The 18,557-nt window shown below is 37.9% G+C and overlaps 1 protein-coding gene across 5 annotated transcripts in view; it reads right to left on the reverse strand.

The window, feature by feature from the left end:
* Positions 1-303: 303 nt before the first annotated feature.
* SF3B1 (splicing factor 3b subunit 1) overlaps positions 304-18,557 on the reverse strand; it is a 40,116-nt gene continuing 21,862 nt past the window's right edge. For 3 of the 5 annotated variants that reach the window (XM_073306288.1, XM_073306290.1, XM_073306291.1), the window contains 20 exons: positions 16,975-17,142; positions 16,523-16,757; positions 15,116-15,328; positions 14,626-14,747; positions 13,608-13,805; positions 13,405-13,506; positions 12,702-12,881; positions 11,969-12,055; positions 11,519-11,789; positions 10,139-10,284; positions 9,892-10,038; positions 9,605-9,730; positions 8,416-8,637; positions 7,738-7,920; positions 7,523-7,634; positions 7,314-7,434; positions 6,224-6,355; positions 3,900-4,172; positions 2,590-2,806; positions 304-939 (listed from right to left, as the gene is read on the reverse strand). In XM_073306288.1, coding sequence (XP_073162389.1) covers positions 781-939; positions 2,590-2,806; positions 3,900-4,172; positions 6,224-6,355; positions 7,314-7,434; positions 7,523-7,634; positions 7,738-7,920; positions 8,416-8,637; positions 9,605-9,730; positions 9,892-10,038; positions 10,139-10,284; positions 11,519-11,789; positions 11,969-12,055; positions 12,702-12,881; positions 13,405-13,506; positions 13,608-13,805; positions 14,626-14,747; positions 15,116-15,328; positions 16,523-16,757; positions 16,975-17,142 — 3,414 coding nt within the window. In that variant the 3' untranslated portion in view covers positions 304-780. Of the gene's footprint in view, positions 940-2,589; positions 2,807-3,899; positions 4,173-6,223; positions 6,356-7,313; positions 7,435-7,522; positions 7,635-7,737; positions 7,921-8,415; positions 8,638-9,604; positions 9,731-9,891; positions 10,039-10,138; positions 10,285-11,518; positions 11,790-11,968; positions 12,056-12,701; positions 12,882-13,404; positions 13,507-13,607; positions 13,806-14,625; positions 14,748-15,115; positions 15,329-16,522; positions 16,758-16,974; positions 17,143-18,557 lie in introns of those variants that run through there. The other 2 variants (XM_073306289.1, XM_073306292.1) reach the window with 2 other exon arrangements.

The raw sequence follows: 18,557 nt of genomic DNA on the forward strand, positions 1-18,557 counted from the left end.
TAAGCACTATAATGGTCACTTTCATCCTGGGCAGGTACACCGATTAAAAGGCTATGAAACAGATTCACGTTCACATTCAACTGACAACGCATTTTTACTTAGACCATCTAGAAAAATCTTCATTTTTTTTATTACAATGACAGCACATTTAATCTTCACAGCCATGAAATTTTGAGTGAAGCAATCTGACAGCAAGCAGTAACTAAAAGCCATGGTTTCCATGCAAATAGAATGTGAAAACTATGGCAACCAGCTACAGTACAGTTTCATTATCCCATTATAAAAGACACACATCAACTACAGTTTGTACATTTTTCTTATTTATTCAAAACTAGGGGATAACAAAATGAGGGTTAAAATTTACGCCACCTTTTTTACATAAACAAATGCTTAACAATCTATCAAAGAGATTCGCTTCACAAGCCTCTCTGTCCAAAAACACACACACAAATTAGTATTTTATACACAAATGTTTATTTCTCAAATAAACATCCCCTTTAAACACAAGGAATGAAATCTAAATCTTCATAAAGATGAATCCAAAATGAAATCCCTCCAGTACATTGTGTAATCACACTGTGTTCTTGGTCACTACTGGCTTTAACTGTTTAACATAAAAATAGGACAGATTATTTAAAAATCATGCTAATGGATTTCTAGCTCCTCCTCTGACCAGCTCTAGACTGATCTGCAACGTTTTAAAATTTTACATCACCAAATTCGAAGCAAGTTTAAGTGTGGAACAGCTGTGCATTAAACACAAATGACTGAACAATAAGATTATAAGATGTAATCAAGTTCATAACGAATGTAGGTGTTCTTTTCATCATTGTAGATTCTTGGATAATGTGCTATCAGGGCATCCTGTGAGCCAATATAGATTGAATTATAAATCTTCCAATACACATCTCTGACTTTCCTGGCAGGGTGAAACAAACCCTAGGAAAATAAAACAAAATATAAAATAAACAAGCCTTGTACATTACAGACTTGGTATTTGGGCTATGCATAATAGTAAAAATAAAACAAAAAACTTAAGCAATTATTTTAAATCGAGTTTAGTTATTAAAATAAATGCCAACTAAAAGTCTGAGCTGAGAAAACACAGTGAACTCTCTCCTGTTACTGCTATTCTTGTTTAACTTTCTAATGAAGATAAAACAATGATTTGTCATTACTTCATATACAAAGGAAATATTCAATTTTAGGAGTTCTGCACCCTTTAAGTCTCATCTGTTCTTCAGGGTGAATTCCACTGTATGAGTTTCTGGTTGTTTTGCTCTTTTTAGAAAGGTGAAGAGCCCAAGCAAAACAACCAGAAACTCATACAGTGGAATTCACAATGAAGAACAGATGAAGTGCTAGCACTGAACGGGACATCGGCAGGAGACCCAAGTTCTGTTCCTGGCTGTGCTAACTTGCGGTGTCCCAGAGGAAGTCACATCACCTCTCTGTGCCTCAGTTTCCTCAAGTGTGAAGTGGGGATAATGCTACTCAGTTTCTCCTTTGTACAGCACAGAGATGAACGCATGGAGGTGCTATACAAGAGTTAAGTTTTTATTATTATCCCCCTCACTGCAGAACAGGTAGAATTTTAAGGCTCTAGGGAAATACTAATCTATTGCTTAGTAGTTTAAGTGAGGAAAATACAAATTAAGAATATAAAACAGACTAGGCAGAGATGTCCCCTTTCGCTTTCTTTCCTTTTCCCTACTCCCTTATTCCTACTAACTCCTCACCCTACCATCTTAAAGAGCAAAACAAAACACCAGACATGCAACTAAAGAAGCAGAGTCAGTTCCTTGCTGTATTCAGTTCCCTATATGTTATATCCTCATCCCCTGCCTTTCATCTGTTTTGTCTTTTAGACTGCAAATCCCACAGGACAAGGAGTATCTATTGTCTGTGACAGTATAGCAATGGGGCTTTTGGGTGCTACCATAACATAAATGTTCACTAATAAACAACATTCAAACCCAATGCTGAGAGAATATTTCCTATCTTACAGTATAGTTTTCCAGTGCTTTGAGCTATCTGGTTTTAATTGTCTTGAGGGATGAACAGACTACGCGCTAACACTAATCACTATCAGTTTGTTTCCTGAGATTTAACCTAAATTCAATTTAATTTCATTCACTATTTTCTCTTACACACCCCCACTGTTCCTCTCAGCCCTTCGTATTTACCTTCAAGGATCTGCAGATGGTTATACCCTCACAAGTTAGTCAAACTAAACTTATTTTTCCCTTCATCAGCCTCATCTTTCATTCCCCACACGTTTTTCTGCAGCCCCATGATTACTTTCGTTTCACTTCTCTAAACTCCCTAAATATTGTGACCAGAAATATGTAAACAAAGTGTGCAGAACTTAATACAATATTTCAAATACAGTTTGAATCACAAAGTAATATACTATTACTCTCCCACCTCTGTGGCGTATGGCAACATTACACTGCAAACACCAAAGCTGATATCCATTATCATCCTTAACACACTTTTGGGATTTCTCCTTTCCAGAAGTCTCCTCCTTGTTGAGTATCAAGGTTTGACAAATTACTTTCCCTGCCGCCCCAACGTAGGTAAGCATACCTGTAAACAATACTGCAGCATTCTACACGGTCCAATGGCAACTCTTAGGCCCTCCAGTGCTCCCATAACTGCCTGAATGACGTGAGGAGATGTCTCAAACACATTGGGCCACACATAATTTAACAAGTGATTCAGAGAATCCTCACAGCCAAATCCATATACTCCAAGAGACATATGCTGCACCACAGCACTGGCTGTTTGTCTGTGTACAAGGTCTCTGCAAAGAAAACATAACCTGTTTATTTAACAAGTTCACTTGCAAACAAAACTTTCTGTTGGAAATCATAATAATTAGGGCCCTACCAAATTCATGGCCATGAAAAACATGTCACGGACTGTGAAATCTGGTGCCACCCCCATAACATTTGGTCTTTTGTGTGCGTTTACCCTATACTATACAGATTTCATGGGGGAGACCAGTGTTTCAAAAATTGGGGGTGTTGACCCAAGGGAGTTTGGGGTGTGTGTGTGTGTGTGTGTGTGTGTGTGTGAGACAAATTTATTTTAGGGGGGTTGCGGTATTGCCACCCTTACTTCTATGCTGCCATAGAGCTGGGCAGCTGGAGAGCGGCGGCTGCTGGCCGGGAGCCCAGCTCTGAAGACAGCACCGCCACCACCAGCAGTGCCAAAGTAAAAGTACTGCAACCTCTTTACAATAACCTTGTGGACCCCCCCCCCCCCCAACTCCTTTTTGGGTCAGGACTCCGATAATTACAGCACCTTGACATTTCAGCCATTTAAATCTGAAATCATGAAATTTACCGTTTTTAAAATCCTGTGGTCGTGAACTTGACCAAAAAGGACTGTGAATTTGGTAGGGCCCTAATAATAATGCTTTTCTGACACAAAGAATGCTAAAAAGTTGATGATACTCTTCTATTCTTCCTTGCAAACAGCATGGGGCAGAGAAATTACACTTCAAATCAGCTAATAAAAAATCATCTAACAGTTTCATAGGAGAAATTACTATCATTTAACACTGCTCAGTAGTCTAGAAAAATAACTAATTAAAAGTTGTCCTAATATGGTAAATCCTGAGTCATTCTGTAATTATCTCATTTTGCAAACTTTTAGTCTTCAATGGTATTACTAAAAAAGGATTGTATAGTTGTTTGGAACACAGAGAAAGTTGGCTTGAATTACATCAAGCTAAAATATATATGTTATTCTATTAATGTTTTTGAGGAAGCAATCATCTCCATGTACATTTTTCTGCTACTGAGGAACCAGGTATGGGAGGGAAGCGTGTTTAATGTAACAAGAAGAACTTGAATGTGACAACAAGTATCCTAAAGTGATAAATTACTGACCTGTCCATTAAAGCGTCTTCAAGTAGTGGTGTAACAGCATAAATGTAATCTTTTCCCATCTCTCCAATGTATTCAAACAGAAAAGAAAGAGATTTTAATACACCATTCTGGACATTCAGTTCTGGAACTCTGTATTCATTCATCAGAGCAGGCAGTACTGTGAAAGGTGAGCATGTTTCAGCTACAATAGCAATTGCTACTGTAGTACATACTCTGTTCTGTCTTTCCTGTACTTTCAGGTTATTTAGCAGTGTAGCCAGCACATCATGGGGTCTGGAAGAGACAAAATGCAGGAGTTTGTCAGTGAAAAGATCTAAATATGTACTAAGTTACTTTTAATGTCAGAAACCAGTCAGTCAATAATAGATTGTATCTCAGAGACAGACAGTTGATTTGGAACTAGCAGAAGGCAGCGAGTTGTGCAATAGCTGTGTGATCTTTACATGACCCTCATCCATCCTTCACCACTTGGAACTCAGTTGTTTATCTTGCCTCAAATTAGCTAGTACACTCTTTGGAGTAAGAATTTTCTGTTACTAGAGCCCTGATCCTGCAAACATTTATGCTCTTGCAGAAAATTACACACATGCTAAGTGTTAGCTGGATTAGGGTGTATATTCATACAGTGCTTGTATGATGTGGTCCCAATTTTAGGGCTTCTAGATACCTTGTATCTGTTTTTGAACAGATTGCTTATTTGGATGTCTGACCATTTGCTAAGAACATGTAGACTAATATACAGAATTAAGCTTCACGCTACACTCTGACAAGACTATAAATTGGTAATACAAATTAACAGCAAAAATTATTTCTTTGGTGAAGTTATTTATTACAGAAAACACTAACGGAAGAGATTTGTGGAACCACAATCTCAAGAACAAGGTTGTATGAAAGGACCCAGGAAGCACCTGAATGTACCATTTACTCCAATTTTTCAATCAGAAAAATAAAAAACCTATAAAATTAGAACCATTCTAGTACAAGCATTGGAAAAAGATGGCTATAACTTAACTTTATCTTTCTACGAACATAAAAATGTACTTTGATCATGTCTGCCCTACGAAGCTAGGGTACATCTACACTAGAAACCCTACAGTGGCACAGCTTTAGCGCTGTAGTGTAGACGCTTAATACAGCGATGCAAGGGGATGGAGAGGTGGTAGCTAGGTTAATGGAAAAATTATACCATCAACCTAGCGGTGTCTACACTAGAGCTTAAATTGCCTAATTAATCACATAGGGCAGGAAATTTTACACAGCCCTGAGCGATGTGGGCCAAAAGAAATCTGATGAGGTTCAATAAGGATAAGTGCAGGGTCCTGCACTTAGGACGGAAGAACCCAATGCACAGCTACAGACTAGGGACCGAATGGCTAGGCAGCAGTTCTGCGGAAAAGGACCTAGGGGTGACAGTGGACGAGAAGCTGGATATGAGTCAGCAGTGTGCCCTTGTTGCCAAGAAGGCCAATGGCATTTTGGGATGTATAAGTAGGGGCATAGCGAGCAGATCGAGGGACGTGATCATCCCCCTCTATTCGACATTGATGAGGCCTCATCTGGAGTACTGTGTCCAGTTTTGGGCCCCACACTTCAAGAAGGATGTGGATAAATTGGAGAGAGTCCAGCGAAGGGCAACAAAAATGATTAGGGGACTGGAACACATGAGTTATGAGGAGAGGCTGAGGGAGTTGGGATTGTTTAGCCTGCAGAAGAGAAGAATGAGGGGGGATTTGATAGCTGCTTTCAACTACCTGAAAGGGGGTTCCAAAGAGGATGGCTCTAGACTGTTCTCAATGGTAGCAGATGACAGAACGAGGAGTAATGGTCTCAAGTTGCAGTGGGGGAGGTTTAGATTGGATATTAGGAAAAACTTTTTCACTAAGAGGGTGGTGAAACACTGGAATGCGTTCCCTAGGGAGGTGGTAGAATCTCCTTCCTTAGAGGTTTTTAAGGTCAGGCTTGACAAAGCCCTGGCTGGGATGATTTAACTGGGAACTGGTCCTGCTTTGAGCAGGGGGTTGGACTAGATGACCTTCTGGGGTCCCTTCCAACCCTGATATTCTATGATGTACCTAACGTTGTAATGTAGACCAACCCCATGTCTATTAAAACAGCATATGTTACTGAAGCGTAACGGATTGTAGTTTGCCTCCTACAAAGTGAATAAAATGAAGTACAAAAAAACCTATTGTACACAACAATTTGGCTGAAAATTTTAAAAACAAAAGAAATTCATTGTTCTTTTTTTTCAAGAAAACCCACAATTACCACCGTTCTAAGAAAGGGCCTACACATGCTGATCAGTATCAAGACAACATACTTACCCAATAGCTTTTGCAATATAACCAAAAGTATTTACTGTGGCTCGTCGGATAGCTTTCTTGTGAGCTTTTAACAACTCCAGCAGTTCAAAGCAGATCCTCATCCATTCCCTTGCAGAAACATATTCTGCTCCCCTGGATAAGAAAGGGAATGCAGGTATTTTAGTAGTCACACCTTTTTAAAGCAAAAAACAGATTACAGGATGTACACCTATGCTACTAACACAGGAACACAGGCTCACCTTCTCTCTTTTTAACAGTTAATGGATGGCTATGTGAATTTTTGTTATAAGAGTACACAACCACATAGGGAATTAAGCTTCATTCTATGGTCTGCATCAAGTATATGTAAACTGACAAACCAATTAAAGACTAACAGTAGCAAATAATATAATTTAAATAGTATATGAGACTGCAAATATATACCTGATCAGTCATACTTTGTACCTACATATTTCATTTTATTAATCATGAAGACCTGTTAATATGAACAATCTTTGTAATAAAGCAGGGGTGGCCAACCTATGGCTCCGGAGCCACAGGCGCTCTTCAGAAGTTAATACGCGGCTCCTCGTATAGGCACTGACTCTGGGGCTGGAGCTACAGGCGCCAACTTTCCCAGTGTGCGGGGGGGTGCTCACTGCTCAACCCCTGGCTCTGCCACAGGCCCTGCTCCCACTCCACCCCTTCCTGCCCCTGAGCCTGCCATGCCCTCACTCCTCTCCCCCGCCCCCCTACACGCCATGAACCAGCTGATCACGAGATGCGGGGAGGGACTGATGGGCGGGAGGTGCTGGGAGCGGTGTGTGTGTGTGTGAGTGTGTGTGAGTGAGAGAGAGAGATGGGGGGCTGCTGACTTATTACTGTGGCTCTTTGGCAATGTAGGTTGGTAAATTCTGGCTCCTTCTCAGGCTCAGGTTGGCCACCCCTGTAATAAAGCTTAAGGAACTCCAATAGCCCCAAAGATTTATAAAATCCAGATCCCAAACCTGGTAACTAAATTATCAAACATTAAAAATGGGTAAATGTTGTGACCTGTTATGTAAGCAATTAACATGTCATGGCGTTTCAGAAGTATACCACAACAACTCACCTGTCAGCAATACGACCAACTAGGTCGATACAATTCTCCTGTACTTTCTCATGTCTGTTTTTCAAGATAGGTGTGAGTCTTGGCAGCAGGTCCTTGATTGGTGGCGTCATCTTGTGCATACCTGTTCAACAGAATGACACCTTATTAAGTCTCATTCTCTTAAACCCACCCCTCTCCCCACTTGCTTCTGATACAAAAACCCCACATACCTATAACATTCACAATGGCTTTAAGTGCTCCAAGTATACTGCCTAATACTTCAGGGTATTCCTCACCCAGATACTCATACAGGACAACACCCAAGTGTCCCATCAGTTTTTCCTAGAACCAAGTAACAAGATGTAAAAGTTAACAAAAATTCTCTCACTTTTCTTTCATTTAAAAATGACTTTCTGTGGAAAGGAGGAATGGGAGAAATGAATACCTCTTGACAAGTCTTCATAACAACTGCAGTACGTGAGATCAGGTCAGCAGCCTGCTGCCTAACTTTGGCTGATTTGTTGTTCAAACGCCATAAAACTGTACCACAGATCTGGGGCAAGTACGGTTTAACTCGTTTGCCAAGAGCATTAACCACTGTGCCAAAGCCATTCAACATCACAGAGTCCTGAACAACAACAACAACAACAACAAAAAGAGTTAGAAAAGCAAGATCAACTACATCACTAATTGCATGCAGTATTGTTGTAGCCACATTGGTCCAAGGATATTAGAGACACAAGGTGGGGGAGCTAGTATCTTTTATTGGGCCAACTTCTGTTGGAGAGACAGACAAACTTTCAAAGAGCAGCTCTGTGTAAGCTCAAAAGCTTGTCTCTCTCACCAACAGAAGTTGTTCCAATAAAAGGTATAACCTCACCCACCTTGTCTCTCTTATATCAACTGTCCATTTACTATTGAACAACTTTCGTACCTACAACCTTTATAATATTTGCCACTTTAATATTCCAAAACTGCCTTACAAATTTCAGTGCTCTTTGTTCCAATTAAAAAACCCATGCAATTCTTGTTTGGATTTCAAGTGTAAATACTATTTTTTCCAGAACAGTGTAAACAGATTAAATTAAATATTTTAACTGCTAAGAGCATCTTCTAACAATACCTCTGTGGTCTGTTCCTGGAAGGCATACAGGATACCGTCAATAAGTTGTTCTTCTAGTTTATGGTCAATGTCTGCTGCACCCAGGTTCCCCATTATTTTCTCAATTGTTTCCATAACCATTTTTCTGTACTGCTCAGCCTCATCTTTCAGATCATCCACAATCCTGGAAATAATTTCTGCTGCTCCAACTTTGTTTGCCAGCTCCACTGTTGTATCAACCAGCTGAAACATGAAAATATAGCTTTGGGCAAAATAATCAGAGAGAGAGAGTTTACAAAGACTTCCTAAAACCTCTAAGATGATCTGGGAAATCCTTTGCCTGGTACAAGAAAAGAAAGGGCATCATGCTGGTATAATTTACTCTCAAGAACAGAATAAACCTCCTGAGGCAACAACCAAGTTGCAGAAAGCCATTTTCAAGGTTGTGGGTAAGCAGAAAAAATTCCAGAATCTCAGATTCTTGTCTATATCCTGAGAAAAATTATTGCAAATGGACTAATCCACTTGGTTGTTCTTTGCCTTCAAGTCAGGGAGTGGGAGAGTTTTCCTTGCATAGATAATTAAAAATTACAAAACATTTTGTTTTTAAACTAATGTGAGGTGGATGTATTACCCAGATAATTAAACACTATTTTTTTTAAATGTGAGTTTGAGCACTTTTGTCATTCGCAGTGGTAGTGTGAATTTCCAGAGTTTGTTTCCTGTTAGGATGGACTGAAAATGATTTAAAACACACTGCCATGTTAGTATCTCTCAACTGGAAGGACCAATTCTAGAGTGCATGGAAAGTGAAGCATTTAAGTCTTCTCTGAGACTGTCAACGTGGGTGTTTGAGCTAACAGTGGTAACACTTTTGCGGTGGGGACACCTATCCGCTAGAAACGGAAACCAACCAGTCATTTTACATAGCACAAATGAGCCATCAGATGGTACTTACTTTTGTACTACCAACTGAGACTGGTATTCAAACAGGTAAACTAGAAGCAAAATGTTTTGTATACCATTTAAGAATGCTGATCCTTTTAACCATCTATCCACATCTCACAATGTGTCTCTGCCCAAAGTGAATGCCGTCTCAAGATACATTGAAAAAGTCAAAAATAAATTCACCACCACAAACATCTTTATATATACCGTTTGATAAATTTAATTCAAAGCAGTTTAAAATCTTTTCCAAACTAAACTATACCTGTCTGTAATTTCTTCTGTCCAGTGCCATTCTGTGCTGCCAAAAGTGTTTGAAAAATGGCGGCAGAATCTCTGTTTTAATGTAGTTTGCTTCAACGCCATCTGTACCACAACACTGCTTTACCACCTAACAGGGAATAAAAGTGCAACAGTTTTAATGCTGTAGACCATTTTTTTTTTTAGAAGAATGCTTATTAAATGACAGATTCTTTTATTGATCCAAATCACAAGTAATATCAAGTTTACTTTAAACATTACACTGACAGTGTTTAAGTGATTTTGACATACCTTTAACACAATTTTTTTCATTTCTTCATCAGGAGACTGGAACTCTCTGATAAGGATTAGCATTACTTCTCTGGTATAGTAGTTGGCATACTCAGCATCCATAAGAGGGATAAGATACCCAATAGCTTTCAAAAAGGCAGCCAGACCCTATTATAATACATAATATATTTGTTATGGGTATTAAAATATATACAGCAGTTTACATTCAAAATAAAGAGATGCAAAGAAACAGATTGTAGAGACATACCTTTCCTCTGTGCTGACGTATACCCTTCCATAAGGGCTTTAGAACGGAGTCAAATGATTCAATACCATAAGGAGTAGCTGCCTCAGCCAAAGCAGCAATAGCCAAAGCACTGATAGTACGCACTTTCTGCTGCTCATCCACCAAACCTGGAAAACAAGTCATATTCAGTAAGTGCTTCTTACACCATTACACAGAGCTTGAATTACTGTGGAAAAGTGGGGGAATGTGTGCCAGAGGACAGGAAAGAGAAAATAAAATCCTTCTTTTGTTAAAGTGTAAAAGCATGCCCCCCACTTTTCCCTTCCATCTTGTGCTCAGCATTTCCTGGCACAAACCTTCAATATCTATTTTGGAATTAAAAAAGTCTTGTTTACACAGAGAACTGTTTGCTCTAAATGTCTAAAAATCAAAAACAATGAGGAGTTTCAGCTTCAAATGTCTCCAGATTCAGGCCTCTTCAGGAAAAGTACTCAAGTGCTGCTTCCATGGCAGCTATTTAACAAAAAGGAATCATTGTAGAGAAGTCACGGGCAGGGGAAATCCAGATGAAAAACCTCATGTTATTTTATAATACCTGGAAAAAAACCAGAATTGAAACAAAACCACCCAACTACATCAGGCTGTGCTCTAACACTTCAGAAGCTGATTTTTTAAAATGTTTCAGAAAAAGTATGTGGATTATTTACAACCTATGAAGTGCCTCTATTGTGGATTTTAAAACATTTCACTCCCTAGAATTCTAGATCTTCTCAACAATGAAGTCCCAAGAGCTCCATAATACAGCGATTAAAATTGACCAGCAGATGTTTCACTAAAACAAGTAAGCAATTACAATACAAATCATCCTAAGTGCGGTAGTGTGAACTTGATACATGGGGATGTTATTGTATCAATAAAGAAAACTTCCTCAATTAGAATTGGCTCGCACGATGCTCATTGAAACCCAAGCGTTCTCCGTAATTTAACCACTAATATAGAGAATACCTTAAATTATACAAGACTTGTTGAGAGATGGAGAACGCAGGACAATATGCAGTTATACACAGTCAAACAGTATTGTTGTCATCTACTAGTCAAAACATGGTCCAAAGAGCAAGAACTATACTACATAAGAACTAAAGGATTAATAGTCCAAAAGAAATTAGAAGTACTAGTTATTTTCAAGTTATTGTCTTCTGTGCTTTATAGCTATAACAACTCACATATAAAGGTTTATTACAGTTATTTAAACCAGGCTATAGACCAAAATCTTTGAAAAAAACTATAAAAAGGAAAGACGAATACTCTGATGTAGTCTCTATTAGATTACAAAGTCTAGAACTGACATTCAAGAATTTGAGTACAAACTAGAGAAAACATTTAACAAAAAACAGAACATACCATGTTCAATGATTTCAACCAAACTTCTGAGATGAGGCAAGATAGCACAGCCCATAAGAATAGCAATTTGCTGTACAATCTTGATGCCAGTGTGCCTAGCTTGCCAGGATTTTTTGCTCTTACATACAGCTTTCAAGAAGGGCAACAGAGAAGGAATGCCTAAAGCAGAGGCGACAACAGCAAAGGCTCGAGCTGTTGTATTTCGGACATATTCATCCATGTTATCAATATCAGGTCGCATGGTGGAGATCATTGTAGCCAAACCAGCAGCCTGAAAGACAAAAAAATAAAACATATATACTTTGCTGGGTTTGTAAGTTTCTTATCACATAACCATTACATTTTCAATACTAAAAAGCAGAATACTCCAGGTCACATAGTTACAGTTACATTTTAGCTATAACACTATCACATTCAGTACAAAAAGGAAGGATGCTGCAGTGTTACTACCTTAGCCAAGTTTGATATAATTTCTCTGCCTTCCACTCTCGCATAGTAGTCTTCATCAATCAGTAGTGGTTCAATGACCACAAGAATCTGAAAAGGGTAACAAATGAACAAATTAACACTTCAAATTATATTAATGAATCTCTCTCAACTCAAGTATTATTGTCCACTTCAGTAGTTCTGGCCCTAAGAAAAGGCTGGTTAACATGGTGATTCCATGGCTCCCACGCTCATTAAATTCAAAAGATCACCATCTCCCTTAATAATCCTTTACCCCCTCATTCAACATTGATTGATTTTCTAGACTACCTTTCTCCTCTAAGACAGGATGCCAATACCAGCGATATTGCACGGACCAGCTACCACAATCTTTTATTTCCAGCACACTCATGTACAATTAACTCTTCCAGACTGCCTTGCTTTTAAGTTTTATATTTTGATGTGTTATTCATACAACTTACAAAAGATGTTCTGCAAACGAAATCTGGTAAATGACTATATAAAAGCATTTTAGTATTACATTCTGTACTTATAAAAAGGACAGTATCTCTAACTGTGCACTCCTACCAATAATGTAAATTTTTTTTTAAAAAATGAAGATTCAAATGCACAGATGCATAAACATCTGTAAATATGAGCCACAGAAAAGTAACTATTATAAAGCACTCCGTAAAGAGTACAGACTGCATTCATAAAACCAATATTACATATTTAAGTAAATTTCAGTGAAACAGACCTTGTGTACATATGGTCGGACCAAATCATCCAGTTTGTACAAGATTCTGTCAATAACTTTGACAAGCAAGTGACGTTCTTGATCTTCAAGTGTTGGTGACATCAGCAGAGGTAGAATCTGATTAAACAGCGGACCTGCTCCAAATTCACGAGCTTTATCAGTAATCTGGCGCAAAGCAGCCTAAAAAAGAAACCCCTCTGAATTAAACCACACAGAATGAAACCAAAATAACACAACATTTCTATGTAATGAGCAAAATCAAGCCATAATCAAGTGCATTTCTACTGATTTCAAATTATTTATGCATGCTGTTGCCAGAAATGCATTTGGAACAATGATCTTAAGATACAATAAAATATAACATCCTTCATATAAATGTGTCACAATATGCTTTATAGATGTAATTATTATAAAATAGAAATATTTACTGAATTATTTAATACAGTTGTGACCAATATATAATTTAGAGAGGGGGAAAAACTAAGAGGCATAAATAAGGGAAAAACAATACAGAGAGAAAACAAAAGTTAGATGAGAAGAAGGAAAAAACAACAGACAAATAAAAGTCCTTTAGAAGCAGCTTGGAGAAAGCCCATGGGCAGTTCTAGGGAAAAAAGCTGAAACTGGATCCTAAAATAAATGGGAAGGAAATTACGGTATTTGAAAAGGAGAGTGGTATGTCCACATCAGAAGAATATCTTACTTTTCTCATTGGAGGTGTACCATTCTTTATTTTCAAGAGCAATTTCATTATTTTTCTTTCTTTCTGTTCTTCTGGACTAAGTGTTGATTCATCAACATCAACCTATAAATAATTCCAAATATATTAATTAATGCACAGTTTTTCTACCATCTCCAGCCCCATATAAGGAGACATTAAATCAGTATCAATAAAATCTCATTTACCAGTAGTTTATCAAAGTATTGAATATCATCTGGTTTTAGGAATGGAAGATTTCCAGATGGTTGGTCATTAACACTCTTCATGGTCCGATCTTCTGTTTGCATGTGGAATCCAGTCATACCACCCAATGGTGTGGGAGTTGCTGTAAGTTTGCGAGCTGGAGTACGAATAGGCACATAACCAGCTGGAGGGGGAAGAACCTGAAGCGAAATAAAGATAAAAATAATGCACTGAAATAAGGCAGACATCTGAACACTAAAATCTAAAAAGTATTTTCAGACTGCAAAGCAGAATGTTAAAAATAACATTACCTGACAGTCACAACAGCCTCAGAACAGGGAATGACTGATACATGTATCTGTCATGTTAACTGTTTATTCTACTGATTTGTGACAGTCTTCCAGTATATGTTTTTGAGTCTACCTTTGTATTGTTGTAAATTAAGTAACTGTGATCTTACAAATTCTTTGGAACTGCGTACATGCTGTTGGACTTGAAAGTACAGGAATGATGTCAAGAGGAGTCCTAACAATCGTAAGTACTACTGTAAAGTTCTCATGAGAGATGAAATTTTAGCCTTTAAATGTCTCTTTATGAAGTGATTGATATGAATATTAAAAGAAGTGGGGTTTTTTTTTAAATGTAGCATGTTAATACTGTCTTACTGACAGTTTTCAATCTCTGTCTGATCTGTTTTACCACGCCATGGGCTCTAGTTCTGTAGCCATTCCACATACGGAACTCCTTCTGAAATCAGCATGAGCTCCCTAAGGTGAAGCAGAAGAAAAACTGCCCTCCTTTTAATTTAACTCTTAAGTTTTCCCCTTCTAATGGATATTTATAAAATACCAGTAACTAAATTAACAAAAGTTAGCATGAATTCATCTGTATTTAGTGTGAAACATTCAAATCATAACATTTATTTTATTGTTAAAATCCATATTCTGAGTGGAAAATGTATTACCAGTATGTTACAGCATATATAGCGACAGACTGCTTTGATATACTCAGATCAACTACCTTATATCCCTCTGGGAACATGGCATCCAGTTCTTCATCAGATAGTGGCCGGTTTCTCTCATCTATTTCTCTTTCCCAGCGCCATGCCTGTAGCTGTTCAGGAGTCATGCTCATTATATGACCTACATTTATGGAAAAGAAAGTATTTTAATTTTTATCTGCAAGGGTACTTTCTTTAATATTGCCTGGAATTAAGACATATTCAGCACTTGAGTACAGAACTGGCCTCAGAATTCCAATCTCTTGAGTTAGAACTTTCAGGAAAGTCTAGCAATTCTTGCCTATCAATTCAACAAACATTCACAGCAGACTTTGAGGTTACATTGTTGTGTTCCCTGCCAGAATTCAATTGCTACAGACATTCAGAATACAAAGTTGGGCTTCCAAAGTCAAAAAGCAGAATAGGGATGCCTACATAAATCTACATTATTTTTACATTTTAATATGAAGTGATAGAAAACAGAAGTCTTAGTTAATGGATTAATCTTACCTGGTGTAGGGGTTGCCATGTTCATGGCTGGTGTACCAATTGGTGTTTTGCCAGGTGTCAAAACGGGAGTACTACCACCCATTTGGCTAGCAGGTGTTTCATCCCAACGTGACTTTCTTTTACTTGCTCCAGGAGTTGGGGTTTCACCAACTGAATCACCACCTCGATCTGTACGAGGAGTCTCAGCCCATCCACTGCCATGTCCCGGTGTATCTATAAAAATAAAAGCCCAATTTTTTCAGATTATGATGGCTGCAAGTCAGATCTTACAAGCAAAATCCTAAAGTTTCTGAAAGTCAGAAAAAACAAACAAAACATTCTAAAAGGGAAGCATTACTACAATATCAAGATCTGATCTCCCTTACACTATTCCATTCCACTCTTTCACCTCCTTGCCCATAACAACATACTAACAGAAACACCAAGCTCCACCACTGGTAGATCAGATAAACAAAGATACCAAACAGGTAACCAAAAACTTCCCTCATCCTTAATATTAAAGGCTACCACCAATATAATGAATGTACACAATAATTTAATCTTAGGGAGGAAAAGAGTCTGTCTTTTTTTATATTCTTTGGTTTCATCTGAGCAATCAGTACTAGATATCATTGCAACATATTTGAAAGAACTTGAATATTTTATATATTAAACACTCCAATACTTGCTTTGTAAAAATATTTTAACATATGACAAAGATTTTTTTTATAGTCTAATAGGTGAATAAAATTTGTCAAAGCAAACAGGGGTATAAATGCATAAATCTTATGAAACATGCCCAATTGACATTATAAGCAACATTTTCTATATATCCATAAAAGACAATATAATGTGAGCTTCTCTGTCCTGTCAGCATGCTTCAAAAGCCTCAGCTGCAGCGGATAGTGCAGTATCACTACTAAAAAGACTCTTAAGCTCTGGTGTACATTTAAACACAGGTCAACACAGTTGTGGCACTTAGTGGTATGAAATATCCATACCACTGTAGCTATGCTGACCTGCTTCCCCCATGTAAATGCAGCTAAGTTGACAGAAAAATGCTTCTGTCAGCCTAGCTGCTGTCGCTCCATGAGACTGAGTTCTTACAGCGACACCAAAACCCCTTCTGCATTCACACTATAAGGTTACAGTGGCATAGCTATGGCACCACAGCCATGCTGATGCAGTGCGCATACTGCATCGCCTTAGTTTCCTTTACTAAAACCATGAGGGGTGAATTTTTTGTGACAGAACTCTGCCTACTAGCACCCCAACTGAAAAAGACATCAGCCACTGGATATCAAAGAGCAATAACTTTTTTCCCTACTTCTGGCCTGACCTGCTTTCATACTGACAGCCTGAAGTTAAAAGTTCTTATCCCATTACCCATCCAGACCTTTCTATCAATTCTAGTAATTTCAGAAATACCTCTTTCTGTTTTGGGGGTCTCATCCCATCGATTTTTACGTGCACTGGAAGTTGCACCTCCATGGCCTGGAGTTGCATGACCAGGTGTATCCCGTCCAGGGGTTGCAGCTCCTGCTGGTGTATGACTGGGAGTAGGATCCCATATTTTTGAGCCTGGGGTTGCTCCAGGAGTCTCACTACCCTTTGCACGGCCAGGAGTTTCATCCCACCTCAAAGAAGGAGTATGTCCAGGGGTCTAACCAAGACAAAAGCACAAGCTGTTAAAACTCCTCAGCTACCTTTGATTTTATTTTGTACAGTAAAAGGTAAGTACTTAATTTCTATTTAGTATAATAAAAGTGCAGTCTGTGCGACATCTATAGAAGCCAAGAGCTTCTGTAGAACTCCAAAGACTTGCTGGAAACATTGACAGCTTTTACAACACAGAGGTGAACCAATAAAGGGATAATTACCTCTGCTTGATCCCAACTGGATAGTTTTTTAGGAGTAGTACCAGGAGTCTGGTCAGCTGTTTGATCCCAACGCCGTTTGCGTTTTGAAGGTGGCTGGGAGGAGGTGCCATTGACGACTTTAAGTTCCCCAGCTTTAGCTTTTTCTGCTAGTTGTTGCCTAATTTCCCTCTGTTAAAAAAATAGAGAATTTATTCCTTAGAAGGGCACTCTTATGTTAAAAATAATTCTCAAAACAAGTTTCTTTAGGGTAATATTGTAGGTTACTAAAACAGACAGTCAAATTTACTCTCATGCTGTTTCCTTTTGCATTTTTCTCAGCTTAGACGATGAAATTTTGACACTGTTTATAATCAATTTCTGGGTCAATTTTAATTTCAAGTTCCCCTACACTAGCATAACACTGCAATGTTTGGGTTCAGCATTCTGCAGCTGAATATTTATTTTTTAAAAAGTTTTCACTGGATTGTTTTTAAAGGTTTCAGAGAAACACCTATATTGGTATTAGATTTTTACAAAACCACTATTTTATGCCAAACGTGTCTTACCACTGTCTCTCTAAAAGGTTGTAGATGTATTACAAATGGAAAGTTAAATCACATTTTATTTTAAAAGTGATTAATTACAGAATACTTTTCAATATGTGATCAGTAAGACAGTGTACATTTAAGAAGTTTACTACACGTTTGCCTCAACCGAACAACTTCTTTACCCAAGTGCTTAGAAAAGTATTATTTTAAAAATATTTTTAAATGAATTATATCACAGCATGCAATATTTGAAGCTAATAATTTAGATTTGAGTTAGCATTATGTCTGATCTTAATTGTTAAGAAGATTGCTTTAGACAAGTTGGATATATAATTCATATGGAACTCTTTATTTTAACTTATCAGTATGTACATAAATATTAAGATGACAACATAAAAAACATGGGCCAGATCCTCAAGTGGGGTAAATCAGCATAATTCCATTGACGCCAAGGGACACGTGTGTGTGTACATACACACGGAATTTGCACCATTATTTTGGTTATTAAAAAAGAAAGTTTTAAATATCAACTTTTAAACATTTGTACTTTTTACGTTTTTCTCATCTTTGACCAAAAATCAATGTCGGTTTCACATCAGAGTTCTTAGTACTGCAAAATGTTGTAGGCCTGGTTTGACGTAAGTGAGACTTCATCTCTTGAGAGACGGGATTAGTGAGGTAAATGGATCAGTAGGCTGGAAACAGAATGGCTGTACCACTTAAGATACACCCACACAACATTTACAATGGACAAGATAACAATAGCTAAGGTAAGTTGGGAACGTAAGACGAAGTAAAAGTAAGTCATACATGAACAGTGCATGGACAGAGCGTGCTGTACAGGAACTGGTTCCTACAAAGTAACCAAGCCAATCTCAAAACGTGTAATGCAATGTATAGTAAATGCAATATAATGTATAAATATATACAAAGGAAGAGTTTTGCTCTGTAATTTCAGATATGTGGTATGCACTATACCCAGGCCCTATGCTTCTGCGTGTTCAACTCAAGTGTAGTTTGATTGTATACAATAAAGAAAACTCAGTGATAAGTTCT

Source organism: Lepidochelys kempii, chromosome 11 (assembly GCF_965140265.1).
Source record: "Lepidochelys kempii isolate rLepKem1 chromosome 11, rLepKem1.hap2, whole genome shotgun sequence".
In the NCBI taxonomy this organism is placed as follows: Eukaryota; Metazoa; Chordata; order Testudines; family Cheloniidae; genus Lepidochelys; species Lepidochelys kempii.